General features: G+C 43.7%; 1 protein-coding gene across 1 annotated transcript in view; it reads left to right on the top strand.

The window, feature by feature from the left end:
* The first annotated feature begins 3,909 nt into the window (after nt 1–3,909).
* LOC310779575 (multiple PDZ domain protein-like) overlaps nt 3,910–16,849 on the top strand; it is a 68,144-nt gene continuing 55,204 nt past the window's right edge. The window contains 3 exon segments of the mRNA XM_083640101.1: nt 3,910–3,962; nt 11,244–11,329; nt 13,146–13,312. Of these exon segments, the coding sequence (XP_083496227.1) occupies nt 11,314–11,329; nt 13,146–13,312 (183 nt within the window). The 5' untranslated portion in view covers nt 3,910–3,962; nt 11,244–11,313.

Raw genomic sequence — 16,849 nt, forward strand, 5'->3', positions numbered from 1 at the left:
TGCGCTATGGGTCACTGAAATGTGTCTGGTAAACACAAATTAACAGCGCATTTTCAATGAAACAATTCACTCTGCTATTTGCCATTTCTTTTAATCCCTTCAGAGTAAATGGTATTAAATCGGTAAACAGCTTTTTATTTCACCCTTAGGGGGAATTAAGCTTCTGTGGCACAAAATACGCCAATTACCGTAACTTACTAGGTATTAGCTTGGACTATGCTGCAATGGCTTTGGTTTTAATTTGTACGTGATTGACACTGGCTGAGAACAAAACAGCACAGAATAGAGGTCGATTTAAACAGATTATATTATTATTATATTAGCTGAACAGGTGAAATGAGAGGCTCATTTACACATAGAGGCCAATGAGAGGAGAAGGGTATACAACAAAACCACTAAAAAATAAATCAACAAAAAAGAAAAACAGTAAAAGAATTGGGATCCGACTACTGTCGCAGTCCTACTACAGAATCAGAGTGCTTCTCCACATGATAGAGCATGGCAGGTAGAGCTGCAATGATTATCGATTTGTTAGTTAGTTTCAACTATTAAATTAATCACCAACTATTTTGATAATCAATTAATCGGTTCGAGTAATCTTTTTTTTAAGTACTACTTGTGATTTGGGAGAAAGATTGAGTCAACTAATCATTTCATCTGTTCATTTCAGCTGATCTGTTTAAAGGGACCTCTATTGCTGTTTTGTTTTAAGCCAGTGTCAATCACGTACAATTAAAACCGAAGGCATTTCAGCATAGTCTAAGCTAATAGTACCTAGTCAGTCAGTTACAGTAATTGGTGTATTTTGTGCCGGAGAAGCTCAACTCCCCCTAAGGGTGAAATAAAAAGCTGTTTAATTATCTAACGGCATTTACTCATAAGGGACTTTGAAATATCGCAACTACCAAAGATTTATTTTATTTTATTGATGTTGTGGTGTTAATTTGTGTTTACCAGACACATTTCAGTGACCCATAGCCCACACGAATTAAATTAGTCTCTGTTGTCAATATAAGAGACAACGATGTGATGCTGTCCCTCTCTCCCACGTTATTCAAACACAGTATTATTGCAAGTCTAGCAATGTTAGAATTCTATAATTCCATGCTTAGACTGGACACAGCCTTGAAACATGCTGATGACAAATGTGTTTACCGTTCACTTGTGAAGAGTGGAGTTGAAAATGATGGAGTGTTGATGATGCGATTGGCTGCTTTATAATGTAGCTTGCTTTAGTTTTGATTGCAATTCAGCCTAGATATGAATGGTGAAAGTGCTTCTTCAAGGTGAAACTGATTTAATAATAACAAAAACATCCATCTCTTCTATAAAATTGCTGGTGCTGCAAGAATAAGCCACTACTCAGGTATGACACTTTATTGAATCCCATCTCGGTGCACGCAATCATATGGGATAATAATGAAATCAAGAAAATAATCGATAGTTTAATCGACAATGAAAATAATCGTTAGTTGCAGCCCTACAGGCAGGAGAAAGGTATAAAAGCTGAAGGGATTTAGAAAGGGTGGAGATGCGGGATAATAGAGATAAAGGGGGGGGGGTTGTAGATGTCCAGCCCATAAGCCTGCATCATAGTGCAATAGCAGGCAAGGCCAATCTAGTTAACGCGGACCATAGTCCATCTCCTGTTATGCAAAATGCACCTTCTTGCTCTTCAACGTGGTCTTGCTTGGTAGCATTGGAGCCAAAGGGCAGATGGTGGTCAGCAGCAGCTTGCTAGCGGCTACGTGACGAGCCCATCCATGAGACGCAGTACTTCCGTTTCACTGAAAACAGGAGAAAACAATGCAATCAGAGTAGCCTAGTGCTATTCCGGTACTGTTAGATCTGAGACAGAAGTTAACAGGCAACAGGGAATTTGTCCCAGTGGGCATTTTGATACAATTCATTTCGAGTAACTAGCTCATATCAAATTTGATAAGCCTGGCACATTGTCGGCTGAAATGGAGTGCATAATCCTATAAACAGGACACGGCCAGATGATCTTGGTTTTTATCAGCATGCGGTGTCCTTTTCCAAGGTGCTCCTAAGGCCTAAAATCATGTTACTTTCCCCTTCCAATCAAAATCACACCATGCAATGCCAAATACACTTGAATGCCCATTAGCTAATACATTAATTTTTTTGTATGCTTGTGTTTGTGTGTGTGTGTGTGTGTGTAAGCGTACTGATGTGCTTCCTTGTGTGAGAGACAGACACTGCACTAAAATGAACAAATTGTTCACAAATCACAGTATTTCTACAATAGCAAAGAGAGAGCTGTCATAATCTAATGCAGATGAAAGTGAATCATAGTTTGAACATGAATCACAGGTTTGAGTCGGTTTTGCTAAGAATGGAGATTGCAGCATTGTTTACACGTCGAGATATTCTGGCCCACTTCCTTCCTGAATGCTTATTTCCTATGATAACTCCAAAAAAGCCCTTGGCATGATGCCATAAAATTATGCTGTTTCTCATTTACATTACATTTGGTAGGGGTTAGGCCAGGTGTTTCCAAATGTTGGAAAAAGTCAAGGACCAAATTACAACCTTAATTGACGTTTTTCTGAGGGACGATGTAAGAACAATGGTCAAACTGATCCGAATAGTATTTTTACACATTCTCTAAGTTCTTGTGTACAACATAATAGTGAAACAAGAGGGACTTCGCAATAACTGCGACCACATATGCAAATTTGGCTAAATGCAGGATGGTAGGAGCAGCCCACCCTACTCTGCCCTGCCCCCCCCCCACTACCCACCTTTTAGCCACTTGGCATGAACACAAACACACACCATCACACACACGTCAAATTTCAGCCTTCTGCCTCTGCCATCCTGCATTTTGAAATTTAGAATGTTGAAGTGTATAGTAGGCTATAGAGCTTCCGCAGCTACATCGACATCTGTAGTCTGCTCCTTAAAAACTCCTAATTGTTTTGACATTTATTTTGTTTTGGTATTCACTATTGAATATGTCAGTGGTTCTCAAACTGTTTCATGTCAAGAACCCCTAAACTGACACAAATTAGACCACAGACACCCATTTGATAAGATTTTGTCCCAGGCTGCCCCCGGGGACTGCCCATTCATTAGTCCAATACCTTGTTAGTCCAACACCTAAATACTTCGAGCAGGGTATGGGGTTGGGAGTACTTAGGCAATGGTCAGTGGCCCCCTGGTGGTTGGGGTTAGGCACTGGTACTAGCACTAGCCACTTGGTTGGGGTTAGGGTTTGGATATGGGTGAAGGTTATAGGACAGAAGCTCCACGTCCAGCTGGGCCACCAGCAGGGCCAGCTCCACGGCAAAGCCACCAGGCCAGGGGATCGGCCAATGGGAAATTTTTCTGACTATTGAGCTGTCAGACTAATGAGGTGGTCAGACCAATGACATGGAACCAGGTCCCCCATCTGATGAGATTTTTTGCTTTTAGATGTTTTATTACAGAAAATGTATGAAAGCCATGATCAAAACACTCATACATGTATACATTGTGTTAATTATTATGAATGGAATTATAGTGAAAATAAATGATTACCCTTTTTGCTGGGGTCCCCTTGGAACCCCTCAAGGACCCCTGAGGGTCCCCGGCCCTGGAAGTGGCTTGGTGGAAAAGGGAATCACTGGCCTTCTACATCGTAATCTGTTGTCTGCTCCTTCAAAACTCCAATTTATTTTGACATTTATTTTGTTTTGGTCTTGAATGGGTTTCTTACCGATGGAGGTTGGAGGAGCTGATGAGGATGCCCTCCTCAGGCCTAGTTGTCATGGCATCCAGCAAGCGGCGCTTTAGCCCCAGCTCAACTCTCAGAGCTGCTACCGCTGAACATGTCCACAGACAGAGGATCAGGTTACACTACGCCCCATCTTTAAACCCGAGTCTGTGCGCCGTTAGCCGGGGGACAACACGGTAGGATAGGATACTGTCTGCCGGGGGAAGCAAGGGTCAACGCCTATGTAAGTCTGGACTCTTTTTGGGCAAGTTTCGCTAGGGTAAATGCTAATGAAGGCTTAGCAAAACGTGTAGAAAAGTACAGCGTGTCTTTTGCGAGCTAATGTCGCTAATGTGGGGAAGAAGGCAATATGAACCTATATTCCGAGACGCCTGCGTCGCAGTGGGTCGCTAAACGTTAACATAACAAAAGGGGACATTGTTTTAAACGTCTCTTGTCAAGTATAAAGTGTTTACTGTTGACTATAAACAGATGCCGTAGGTGTTTTCGATTACAAACCCGTGTTATTAACTTATTTTGTCGCCTCCTCGGTCGGAACAAGCCTGTTGCTTCTCTGCTCCATGGATGAGATGGGGAAGGAGGAGGAGTTAAGAAAAGCGGATTGTCCCAAGTGCCTTTAACGTTCAATAATAGCGTGTATAATCAATACTTAATCAATATTTACGTGCAGACCAAGCATACGTGAATATTTCGCTTTGTTGATATAACCGACCAATACCCGAGTCACATTGACAGCTTACTGATGAGGGACTTGTTCGACCGACACTGTTGTGGACTGGAATAGCTGCATGACAAAAGGGTATTGACATGACAACAACCTCTTTTATTTGTGGTCACGTTCAAAAAAGCTCACACAAAAAATAAATATTTTATAAAGGTTCCACTTGTAACATTAGGCTATACTATATAGCATGTGTTTTGGGGAAGTTGACCGTTACTGACTAAAAAAAGAGTGTATTTTTTGTTCTAGCTAGAATAGGTCTACTGTGAATCATAGCCACTAATGAATGCTGAATGCACTTGATGAAAAGAAGTGAATCATCTGTGACCTTCCCTCCCATAAAAATAACTCTAGTAAGGCTAGGCTAACATTTTAGAAGGGAGTCTGTACAAATATCACTGCAAAACTATAATAATATTATAGTAAGCCTAAAATGATAGTGATATAGCCTCTAACAGACTAAAATGACACACTACAAGTTCCTTTGGGGATATTATAGGCATTTGCATATCTGTGATTTGTCATTGGGGATGTGTTATTTATAGTCTCCCACTGGAGCTGAAGTCCAGTAATTTGCATCATGTCCTGGTTGAACATGCAGATTCAGCGATTCAACGAGAGTAGTTAAATTGAACATGGTCTACACTCGGAGTAGAGCCGCCCTGGCCTGGGAACGCCTCGGGATCCCCCGAACAGACGAGGGGAGACGTTAGAGCAGCGACCAGGACTCATACCCCACCGGCTTCCCACCCGCAGGCGTGGCCAATTGTGTCTGTAGGAACGTCTGACCAAGCCGGAAGTACCGCTACCGGGAAGTGAACCTAGAAAAATATCCCATTTTTATCCCCCATTAGTGCTATTTTTTTATCCTGGTTGCTGCTCCACCCTCTGCCGATCTGGGGAGAGCCGAAGCTGGCTCCATGCTTCCTCCGAGACATGGGCAGTGGCCAGCCGCTTCTTTTCACCTGACAGGGGAGGCTTCACTGGTAGGACATACTGTAGCACGTGGGAGGATCACGTTATTTCAACGAGTTCCCCTCCCTTCGAACATGCGCCGCGAACGACCAGAGGAGGCACCACTTCGGTGACCAGGATATTGCATGTTTTTGGTGAGGGGTTCCTATATATGAAGGAAACCCCCAGGGGGCACGGGGAGAACATGCAAACTCCCCACAAAAAGGCCCTTTTGACGACCCCACCCGGGCGGTGGGCACTCCAGGACATGTGGACGGGCATGCACTCCTTCAGCGCTCACGGCGTCCCAGGCGGGAATCGAACCCAGGACCTTCTAGCTGTGAGGCAACAGCGCTAACCGTGCCCCCCTAGAAAAATGTTTAACATTGACATAAGCATGTCAGTGAAATAATCATAAACAAACAAACCAGGTGATCCTAGTGACACAAGTAGTGCTATTATATTAGCCAAGAGTTTAATTATCTTACCAATCTCCTTTAATGGTGTATGTCTGCCTGGGACATGTCATGCTTCTAAAGTCAATCATGATGTGCTGGGAATGCCAATAGGCAGATATCAATCTATTCATAATTGCATTAGTCTAATACAAAGGACATAACCACCTTGATATGTTTCTATTAGTTTGGAAAGGCCCACTCCATAACAGTAGTATGGTCCTTCATGTGGACTACTGTCACTCAATTACTGGCTTTGTTAGTGTTTTATTGGAGACGGATGAGACGTTTTCATGTTGAAATGTATTGTCTGACCTTTCGATACAGGGACTAGCAGCATGCGGCAGTAAACCTGAGTTTTAGATGTATCCTGAGGCTTTAAAATGTGTTTTATCCCACGGCGCTGGGCCAGCAGCCCCGCTGGGGTCAGGGCACTCAGTCAATCATGGACGTTTATTGAGTTTAGTGGAAAAAGGGTCCGTAGCTACTAGCTAGTGATAGGAAGGTGGTAGAGAGTCGGGATTCGATAGCCATGGTAAACCAGCCGGTCACGTGAACTCACATTTCATTTCATTCTACCAGACCGTCTGGCCTCAAGCCCTGGGAGGGCTTCTGCAGAAACTGCAAAGCGTACGAGCCAATCAGCGACCCGCCTCGTAGTTGACATCATATCCGGCCAATCAGGAACGCCACTGGGAAAACAATAATGGCTTCCTCCTTGTCTGCCCGCCTCGAGGAGTAATGTAAAATGTTCGTCGGGTTTAAACAGCCATAACGTGCAGTTTTTGCTGAAATCGACTCAATAAGTACAGGAGTATGCAACAGCTGAGTTTCTCGGCGGAAAAGATGTTTTTGCCGTTCTCCCGAGTGGATTTGGGTTTGACTGGATCCAACCCTGATTGGCTGAAGGAGTTGTCTGTCAAGGCAAGTACACCCGCCCAACTCCAGCCCGCTGCAGACACTGCGTGAAAGCGGTCTGGTAGAATGAAATGAAATGTGAGTTCACGTGACCGGCTGGTTTACCAGGCTAGGGATTCGAGGGGTGGGTAGGCGGAGTGGCTAGGGGGATATGGGTGGTGGGAGGGGGGAGGGGGGACAAGGAAGGGGGGAGGGGCCGTAGGGGGACTGGCACCGTGGGCTTAAAGGTTTGCACTTATATATTCAGTATATTCATATTTGTAAAAAAAAAAAAAAAAAGACACATTATTAATGCAGATATATTTTGACTGAGTAATGATGGGTTACGAAAGTTTCTAAAATCGTATACACACATTTGCTGTGGATGAAAAACTACAATATCTAAAAGTCAGTGCTTCAAAATGGAAGAAAAATAGCCTCATTTTCCCATAGACACCAGTTCATTTTTCAAATATAATGATATTGACTGGGCTTCATGAGCCAAACAGTCTCTAAAGTACTCCGCAAATAAAAGTCCATGTAAACTTTTCGTTCAAGAGAACTTCACTTTTTTTTTTTTTTGCCACAGGGTGTCGCAAATGAGCTGACATTGTTAAATTTACCGGACGTTCTTTCTGTGGATTGATATGACTGGACGTCAAGGGAGCTGGAAGGTGGGTGCTGAGGGTGCTGCAGCACCCCCTGGTGGCAAGAGATGGGATTTTCAAAATTGTTGGATTTGGCTGTCTTGTGTTTATACCACCAACAAAATGCATTAAAAACAGTGTGTGCTTCCCAGCTCTAATCTTATTTCATACGCTCTCTCTTCAAAAGTGTTTGATTTTCATCATAATCTGGTTTTCCATAATAATAATAATAAGTTCAGTGTTTATGCCTGTGTTGCTGTCTGTTGTAGTGTAAAACAGGGGCGTATGCAGAAATTGAATTATAGGTGGGCCTGGATCAAATTGGGTGGGCCTGGATAGGAAGGGGTGCAGATGACGTGTTATTTTACTAAAAATAATGCATTTGACCATCATTTCAAGTAGAATGATACCACCCAAGCAAGAATATTTCAAGTGTTCCAAGTGCTTTACTGAAATATTTGGACCATATAATGATAATACAATTATCTCAACCTTAAAAGGTTACATATAGGTGCCAAATGTTGCATACATGAATGCTTATACTTGTGTGTATACTGTTACTTTATACAGAAATTAGAACCACTGATCCATATACTGTTGTGAGTTTAAAAAATAACAACACTGAGGCTGCTTCAAGTTTGAACAAGATGCCCTCTGGTTTATTTATCCACAGAGAGAACAAAATTCCTAGATGTCATGAAGTTGTCATGCATTAGACTCTGGAGATGATGTGCCCTGCGTTTTTACAAAAGTAACAAAACCATTGGCTAGCAATGCAGCAGCAAGTTTGCCTCTAGAAAACAACCAATTAAAAAAAAAAAAAAAAAAAAATTTTTTTTTTTTTGGGTGGGCCAGGGCAGAAGTGGGTGGGCGTGTGCCTACCCAGGCCCACCCGTAGATACGCCCCTGGTGTAAAACGACTAAAGGGAGAGCAGGTGCTTACATGAAAGTGAGTGAGAAAAGGAGAAGATACTGAATAATGACATATAACAGTATAATCCTAATGTTAATTTAAAATTAAATATTCCTCTAAATATGGGTAAAAGTCCAAAAAACGTCAAATTTTCCTTCCTTCCTTACAGCACCCCCTACCTAAAAGTACTTCCAGCGCCACTGCTGGACGTGGCTTCTGTGCATAGCAACGGTCTGATCTACCACAGCTGAATGCCGTGATTGACCAATCAGAATCGAGTATTCAACAAGGCCGTGTAATAGGGCTGGGTCGGTTTGAAAATTTTAAAACCGGTTCGATATTGCCATCTAAACCGGATCGAACCGGTATACCGATTTTTTTTGTAATTTAAAAAAAAAAAAAAAAAAATTTTTTTTTTTTTTTTTTTTTTTCAAGCAGGGCTCCTGAGTGTGGCCCATAACTGTCTGTAGTGCAACTTCAGTCCACCTGATAGCGATAATACACCTCTAAGCTGGTATTGTCAACCAGCAATGATACTGAATAAAAAGAAGCAGGACACCTGTGTAACAAACACACCCTGTATTTATTTCTCATAACTATTCAGCTCAACTTTTCTTCTAAACATCAAAATAATAAATGAAATAAGACTTTTGCCTATAGTGCAACTTGAGAAAAAGGCTAATAAAAACACAAGCAGTGCAATCAGAATGGATTGGCTTACAGCTGAGCTGCCTTCTAAACTTCAAAACTCACAAATTCACACAATATAGGGCCTAGGCATGGGTCGGTTTGAACATTTTGAAACCGGTTCGATATTCCCCAAAAAAACGTATCAAAGCGGCTGCAGTTGGTGGCGATAATGCACCTCTAAGCTGGTATGCTGCCAACCAGCACGAACACTGAATACAAATAAGCAGAACCTTTTAACTGTAACAACACACTGTTTTTATTTCTCATAACTATTCAGCTTAACTTTTCTTCAAACATCAACATAATAAACAAAATAAGACTTTTGCCTACTAGTGCAACTTGAGAAGAGGCTAATACGAACAATAGTGCAATCAGAATAAACTGGCAAAAAACTAAAAAAAAAAAACTAAAATTTTTTTTTTTTTTTTTTTTTTTTTTTTAGGTTTTTTCGGTTTGCACGTGATCAAACCGGTTTGGGCTCGTATACCGAACCGAACCGGTAAAACCGGAAATCGACCCATGCCTACCGTGTAATGAAGGTGGTTATCTTGTACATGATGATGACCAGTGGCATGGCAAAAATACACCCCTGGGGAACATCTCGTTATTATCGGGTCATTCACTCGTTGTCTAGGCTTCCAGCTGTGGTCGCCGTCAGCATATCATTTTAAGAAGAGCTGCCAGGCTGGGTAGGGAAATATAGAGCTTACTGGGCTAAGCTGGGTAGTGTAGAGTTTAAAGCACTCGCCTACCACCGTGGAGACCCGGGTTCAAGTCCCGGTAGCGATACTTCCGGCTCGGTCAGACGTTCCTACAGACACAATTGGCCGTGTCTGTGGGTGGGCCGTGGGGTAGGAGTCCTGGTCGCTGCACTAGTGCCTCCTCTGGTCGGTCGGGGTGCCCGTTCGAGGGGGGGTGGGGACTTGCAGGGAATAGCGTGATCCTCCCATGTGCTTCGTCCTGCCGGTGAAACACCTCGCTGTCAGGTGAAAAGAAGCGGCTGGCGAAGGCACATGTATCGGAGGAAGCATGTCTACAAACTCTCCCCAGATCAGCAGAGGGGGTGAGAGCAACGACCGGGGCAACAGGGGGAATTGGAAAAGTACAATTCGAGAGAAAGATTTGAGAAAAACATGATCAAACTTAACATCTTGAGCTTACCTGTGTCAGCTGGAAGCTTCTGGCGCCGATACAACTACTTGTCTCTTGCCAGCTCGTGGTTCACCAGCCTCCGCTTCAGCGTTCCATTGACAGCTCATTTGTAGACATATAGCACACAGACAATACTTGAAACAAATCTGTTATTATGAGAGGGCAAAACTTGATACTCCATTAGTTGGTCACAACAACACTTAGCAAACGCCATCTTTGCAGCCGGGTCTAGAGAGAAAGAGACCATGAGAGAGACTAGAGAGAGCTCGCCCTGACCCGGAAGCCCCTCTTCAAGACTTCTGCACCAGCGTGACCCCAGAAGCTCCACCCCACTCAATCTATCAATCAATCAATGTAAATTGCCAGGTTTTAATCCATCAATAAGATGATTAGTCAAATGATAAGGGACTGAACAACCTTGTTGTGCCCAATAATAGCCTGCTTGTAAAGGTGCACTGTCTGTATGGCTGCACTGGGACTCGGCAGCGAATAGCCCACAGTTCAACAGTACACTGATTTCTCTGATATTTTGGTGAAGCATTCTTAGAGATTAATATGGGCCTGCCAGAAAGGAAATGAATCCATTTCATACTGACCTTTAGAATAGAGGACATTTAAGAAGTTGGCCTCAAAGGAGGTTTTGGGCTTCTTTTTGTTGTCGTCTTCTTCTAACTTCCAGTATATCCAGATTGTGTTGTGACGTTAATTAAATTGTGGATGACTGCTAGGGCTGCACAGTGAACAATCAACTATTTCTGGCCTATAATTCAAATAGCGCATTATAAAAGAAAAACTTCCATTGTATTTAAAAAAAAAACAGCAAATATTAAGGAACTGCATCTTGTTTTGTTTTTTTATTATTATTATTAAAGGTGTTTCTTGTTTACGGAAAAATCAAAATATTAGAAAATTGGTGTCATAGCAATTTATATGGCATTTGCAGTATCCAGCAAAAATAATGGTGTTATGCTTATTTGTCAATATTGTGCAGCCCTAGGATCCACTAATAGAGTCTGTGCCGTTTCCTCCCCAGTGTGTTTGTCAAACACATGACACACTGTATTTTACTTTGCAGGCCTTGAGGAAGGGAAGAGCAATCATCTGTTGTTAATGGGCAACAGTCGCGTTCACCTCCAATTCTCAAAATGATTGAAACAATGGGTAAGTCACCTGTTATTTTATTAATGTCATTACTGAGATATTGAGATTCTACTGAGAGACATCTGTTGTTGTTGGCCTATATATGCTGTCTGCATGTTTTACAACATGTTTCATGATGACGTTATGTATGAAGATTCTAATGATACATTCAGTTTGAACAGTGTGTGTTTGCCCCATAGGTTTCTCTTGTATCTACAGAAAGGCAATTTTATTCTCTAGGTACCCCCCCCCATCTGAAACAGGCCCTGTTATGGGGTCAAGGCATGCAGTTATCTGTGCCATGTTCTGCTCTGCTCCAAAACCGCCTTACACACACACACACACACACACACACACACACACACACACACACACACACACACACACACACAGCACACAAAGCGGCGAAGAGAAAAATATGTCTGCCGAGATATCCAGTGTTATTGGCTTGTTTGTTCAAACAAGCAGGCTTCTCTCAGTGCAGAAAGTGCTTTGGACCTTGTGCGAGCCCTATTAGGTGTTAGTCACAGCTGATGAGCCTCTGAAATTGCTTCGTTTGTGTCCAAACGACATCGGGCCGGCCCATCCTCACTAACAAGCCGCTCTGTGGACGGCAGGCTTCACTTGCTTGATTGTGGGGGGCTTATGCAGGGTCCAGCAGGCAAACTGTGGACGGCCCTATCCCCCCCACCCCCCCCTCCCGATACCCATTCTTTGCCACCTACCATTGACCCAAAGGCAGAAAAGGAAACATTGCTATTCTGAAAGCGAACAGTGCATTGAAAATGGTGTTTTTCTCTCACCTGGAGCTACATGATTCCGATATTGTAAGCTCTGCTGAGCACCAGTCAACCTTAGCTAAGCCTACGGGGGTGACGAGGTGTGGTTTGCTTTCGGTGTCTCTCGCTCTCTCTCTCTCTCTCTCTCTGCCTTATTCACACAAACATTTTTAATCATTCACGGAATGTCTTTCCTACAAGGAGAAGGCATATGATGCTTTTGGAATATATTTCCATTTTTTTAGCATTTAACCGACAACTGGGCTACATTAAACGAGGGCATTTCCAAACAGCCCTCCTCCCCCTGTGTCTCTGCCCACGCACTGATATGCTCCTGTCCTCATCTCTCCACCTCTCACCTCTCTCCCTCCCTCCTCCCCCTATCCACTCTCTCATCTCTCCCCCTCCTTCTCCCTCCCTCCCCCTATCCACTCCCTCCCTCCCTCCCCCTATCCACTCTCTCATCTCTCCCCCTCTTTCTCCTTTCCTCCCCCTATCCACTTTCACCTCTCCCCCTCCCTCCCCCTATCCACTCCCTCCCTCCCTCCCCCTATCCACTCTCTCATCTCTCCCCCTCCTTCTCCCTCCCTCCCCCTATCCACTCCCTCCCTCCCTCCCTCCCCCTATCCACTCTCTCATCTCTCCCCCTCCTTCTCCTTTCCTCCCCCTATCCACTCTCACCTCTCCCCCTCCCTCCCCCATGCATTCTCTCATCTCTCCCCCTTCCTCTCCCTCCCTCCCCATATGCACTCTCTCACCTCTCCCTCCCCCTTTCACTCTCTCATCTCTCCCCCTTCCTCTCCCTCCCTCCCCCTCTCCACTCTCTCACCTCTCCCTCCCTCCCCATATGCACTCTCTCACCTCTCCCTCCCCCATGCACTCTCTTATCTCTCCCCCTTTCTCTCTCTCCCTCCCCCTATCTACTCTCTCATCTCCCCCCCTCCCCCTATCCACTCTCTCACCTCTCCCCCTCCCTCCCCCTATCCACTCTCTCACCTCCTCCCTCCCCCTCCCTCCCTCCGGCCGGCGCTGTCACTGAACTATGCGGCGGCCTGCAGACACACAGCGTGCCTTGCAGGCGGTGGAGCGTCTCCAGGCCAGGCTGAAGGAGCGGGGGGAGGTGCCCACAGAGGAGAAGCTCAGCCTGCTGAAGTCGGTGCTCCAGAGCCCCCTCTTCCACCAGATCCTGGCCCTGCAGAAGTCCGTCCAGCACCTCAAAGAGCAGGTAGCCTTATGCTAGCACATGATTGTATTGACTCCTTTTACAGCCTTGGCCCTTAATATTTTAGAATGCACGGCGATTGCATACGTGATGATGTTACTGATCCCAGAACAGCACACTTTTCAGGTAACTGTGATGATGTGCTAAAGAAAATGAAAAGGCCATTTTATCCATTTGAAAGCTTTTTGTTCTAACAACGGCCAATTCCCACCACACTATAACCTAACGATACATTCTTGCTCAAGCATTCACACTATGTTCTTTTTACTTGGAACAATTTAAATATGTGTTACAGTTAGCATATGAGGATGCTCTCTTTGCTGAATATGAATGAGTGGCGTATGCGTTTGCAGCTCGCTAAGGCATCATGGAACGTCTTAACTCATTCACTGCCAACAACGTATGAACACGTTTTCAGAATCCAGCTGTTCCCTGCCAACAACGTGTTTACACGTTTTTGGCATCGATTTTTTTTTTTTGACGGTGGGTTGTGCATCTAAGCCTTTTACATCTCTTATATAATTATTGGAGCCACCGAACGTTTACAACCCATTCCACCGACCCACTAAGTGGCAACAGTGCTCTCCTTGCTAGAGGAAGGAAAGCATTTTTTTAACTTGTCAAGCCATTCTCAGCCCAGCCATTCTCCTTTTCGCGCTGATTGCTGGCGATGCGGGATTGCAAATTTACATAATAGATTCAGCCGATCTACTATGATCGGGTGATAGATTACAGGTGCAGGAACACACTTTGAAACACGCAGCATAAATATGACCAGAATCGCAAAAGCTTCTCTCAACCAAAACTCCAAACGAGCGAGTCCCTCCCGACTTCCTCAAACAGCGGCCCAGACATGCAGGCACAGCAAAGCACTGACTGGTGACAAGCTTGTCCGCCCACGGAGGGCGGAGTTGAAGCAACTCGAGAGGGAGGGAGAGAGAGAGAGAGAGAGAGAGAGAGAGAGAGAGGGAGGGAGAGCGAGAGGGAGGGAGAGAGAGAGAGAGAGCGAGAGGGGGAGGGAGAGAGAGAGAGAGAGAGCCAAAAATGAATGGTTAAAGTGACCCTTCCATCCAATTTCACAAAAAGCCGTTTATCTCTGAATATTATTTTTCACGCTAAAACCATGCTGTATTCAACTGCTAATGCTTACATAACTACTAACTCTACAAACTAACTCTTTTAGACAGAGAAAGTACACATTCTATTAGTACTTTTGAGATATTGTATGTTCACAAACTCCAAGCTGAAACGAATCCTCGGCTCTTATAAAATGAGCCATAATCCTCAAAAAACGGCTTGGCAGAAGCTAACTACAGCAAAGAAAAACGTCTGGCAGTCAATGTGTTAATGAGGGTGCAAGGGGTTAGAATGTGAGTAAACTTAACCTTTGCTCTCACTTAGGATTCTCCTGAGCCAGCTCTGAAACATAAAGTGGAACACCACATACATTTTGAATTCACTGCATATTCATCTTAATGTGTTTTTTTTTAACAAGTGGGGGGAAACTGCCAAAGGGGGGAGATAATTTATTTCCAATGCAAAAACAAATCTTGATATTAGTGGAATGATCCACTTCGTTTCAAGATATTGATATATCACAACAGGTGAAACTCAACGGGAATACAGTTAATTTCACCCTATTGGCAATTTATTTTACTTAAGGAAAACAAGAAATTAAGACTGAATACTAGACCAAAAGACTTGTTAAAATGTATTATAATCAATCACGCAAAAAAACACTTTGAATTGAGAAATTGTACTCGAATCCCCATTATCCATTTTCAAGTGTACTGTGTATCAGTGTGTTTATTTAAAGATGAGAAGGGGTGAGATCAACAGTATGACTGATACTGAACATTCACTAATGCAGACCACAATGTCCTAGAGAGCACAGGAAGAACATATTTGACAGATACAATTCAATGGCATTCTTCTGCAGCGTTTTAATATCAGTTGGTTGCATTATACCTACAACATCACCTAATAGCCCAGAGGTCAATAGAAATGCCTGCATCACCTACTAGCAGGGGTGCCCAATAGGTCTCATGATCTACCAGTAGATATCAGGCCATCAATGAGTAGCTCGCCACCAAAGAAATCCAAAATGTATACCGTATATATACATGAAAAATAATATATATATATATATATATATATATATATATATACACATATTAGGGATGCACCGATCCACATTTTTTCACTTCCGATCCGATTCCGATACCTGAATTTGGATATCTGCCGATACCGATATTGTATGCCGATTTCTTGAATATACAGTATAGGCAAAGATTTAGCCAATTAAAGATTTTTTTTAAATATACCTTGCAAAAAGCAGACAAAATTAAGAAAATATACAAGGCAAAGAAGGATACTATTATACATTGGCAAATTACGGCCAGCAGTGTGAATTGCAAAAAAAAACAAAAAAACAACGATCCGATTCGTGCCAATATCGGCACCCGATACCGATATTGGATCGGATCGGCCCCATCCCTAATACATACGGTATATATTTTATTAATGCATAAACTAAATCCCACTCATGTATAGCTAACTCAATATCTACAGTATTTTACATTATAACACTATAAAATAATGGTAAATAAATAATATAATACTGTTAAAATGTCCAAATATGTACTTGGGGGGGGGGGGGACAAGGGGAAGTACCGGTAGCTCACGACTAGTTTTATTTTTTGTAAGTAGCTCTCTCATCCTAAAAAAGTTTGGCCACCCCTGACCTACAGTATATCTCCGTAAAGCTCTGAGTAGTCTCCATATTGTATGGAAGCGTTTCTGTCCGGCACTGCTCCTGCTGCCCGTTGCTTTCCAGTCCTTTCCACTTTCCTGACCTCATCGATTTGAGTCTCTGTTTTGGGCTTGTGTCCAGAGAGCCCTCGCCCTCACCCCGTCAATCCCCATCCCCAGTAGTGTTGCTGCTGCGGCCACATGGCTGCCAGGGTTCATCCTGGTCAGATACAATACGGTTACGTGAGCAGAGATAGTTGGTCACGTCGGGAACTCTTCTCGGGCTGATTCACCCCTCTTGAGAACTGCACAAAAGAGCTCTTAAGTCACAGTGGGTATATGTGCAGAGGGGCCGGCCTAAGTGTTTCAGACACGGAGGGGAAAGTATGTGAGCTATGCAGTGGGAGGCAGGGGATGCTCCAGCTTTTCTCCCCCCCCCCCCCCCCCCCCTTGTGGAATTCAGATTAGAAAAACCCTGCTGGCATTGTGGTGTGTCGGCGATTTCGCTTATTTCAGAAGTGCTACATTCCCATATGGATTGTAGCTATATCAAGAGCCGTGTGTGTGTGTGTGTGTGTGTGTGTGTGTGTGTGTGTGTGTGTGTGTGTGTGTACGCGTGCGTGTGTGTGTGTGTGTGTGTGTGTGCGTGTGTGCGTGCGTGTGTGTGTGTGTGTGTGTATGTTTTGCGAAAAACAAAACGCTTCAAGGAACCATTAATCATAAATTCTCCTCAGATCTCTCTCAAAAATCTCTTCCACTTTGCAGCGATGGTAAAACGATGCATTTGAG

The sequence above is a fragment of the Poromitra crassiceps genome (genome assembly GCF_964638095.1).
Source record: "Poromitra crassiceps genome assembly, chromosome: 7".
In the NCBI taxonomy this organism is placed as follows: domain Eukaryota; kingdom Metazoa; phylum Chordata; class Actinopteri; order Beryciformes; family Melamphaidae; genus Poromitra; species Poromitra crassiceps.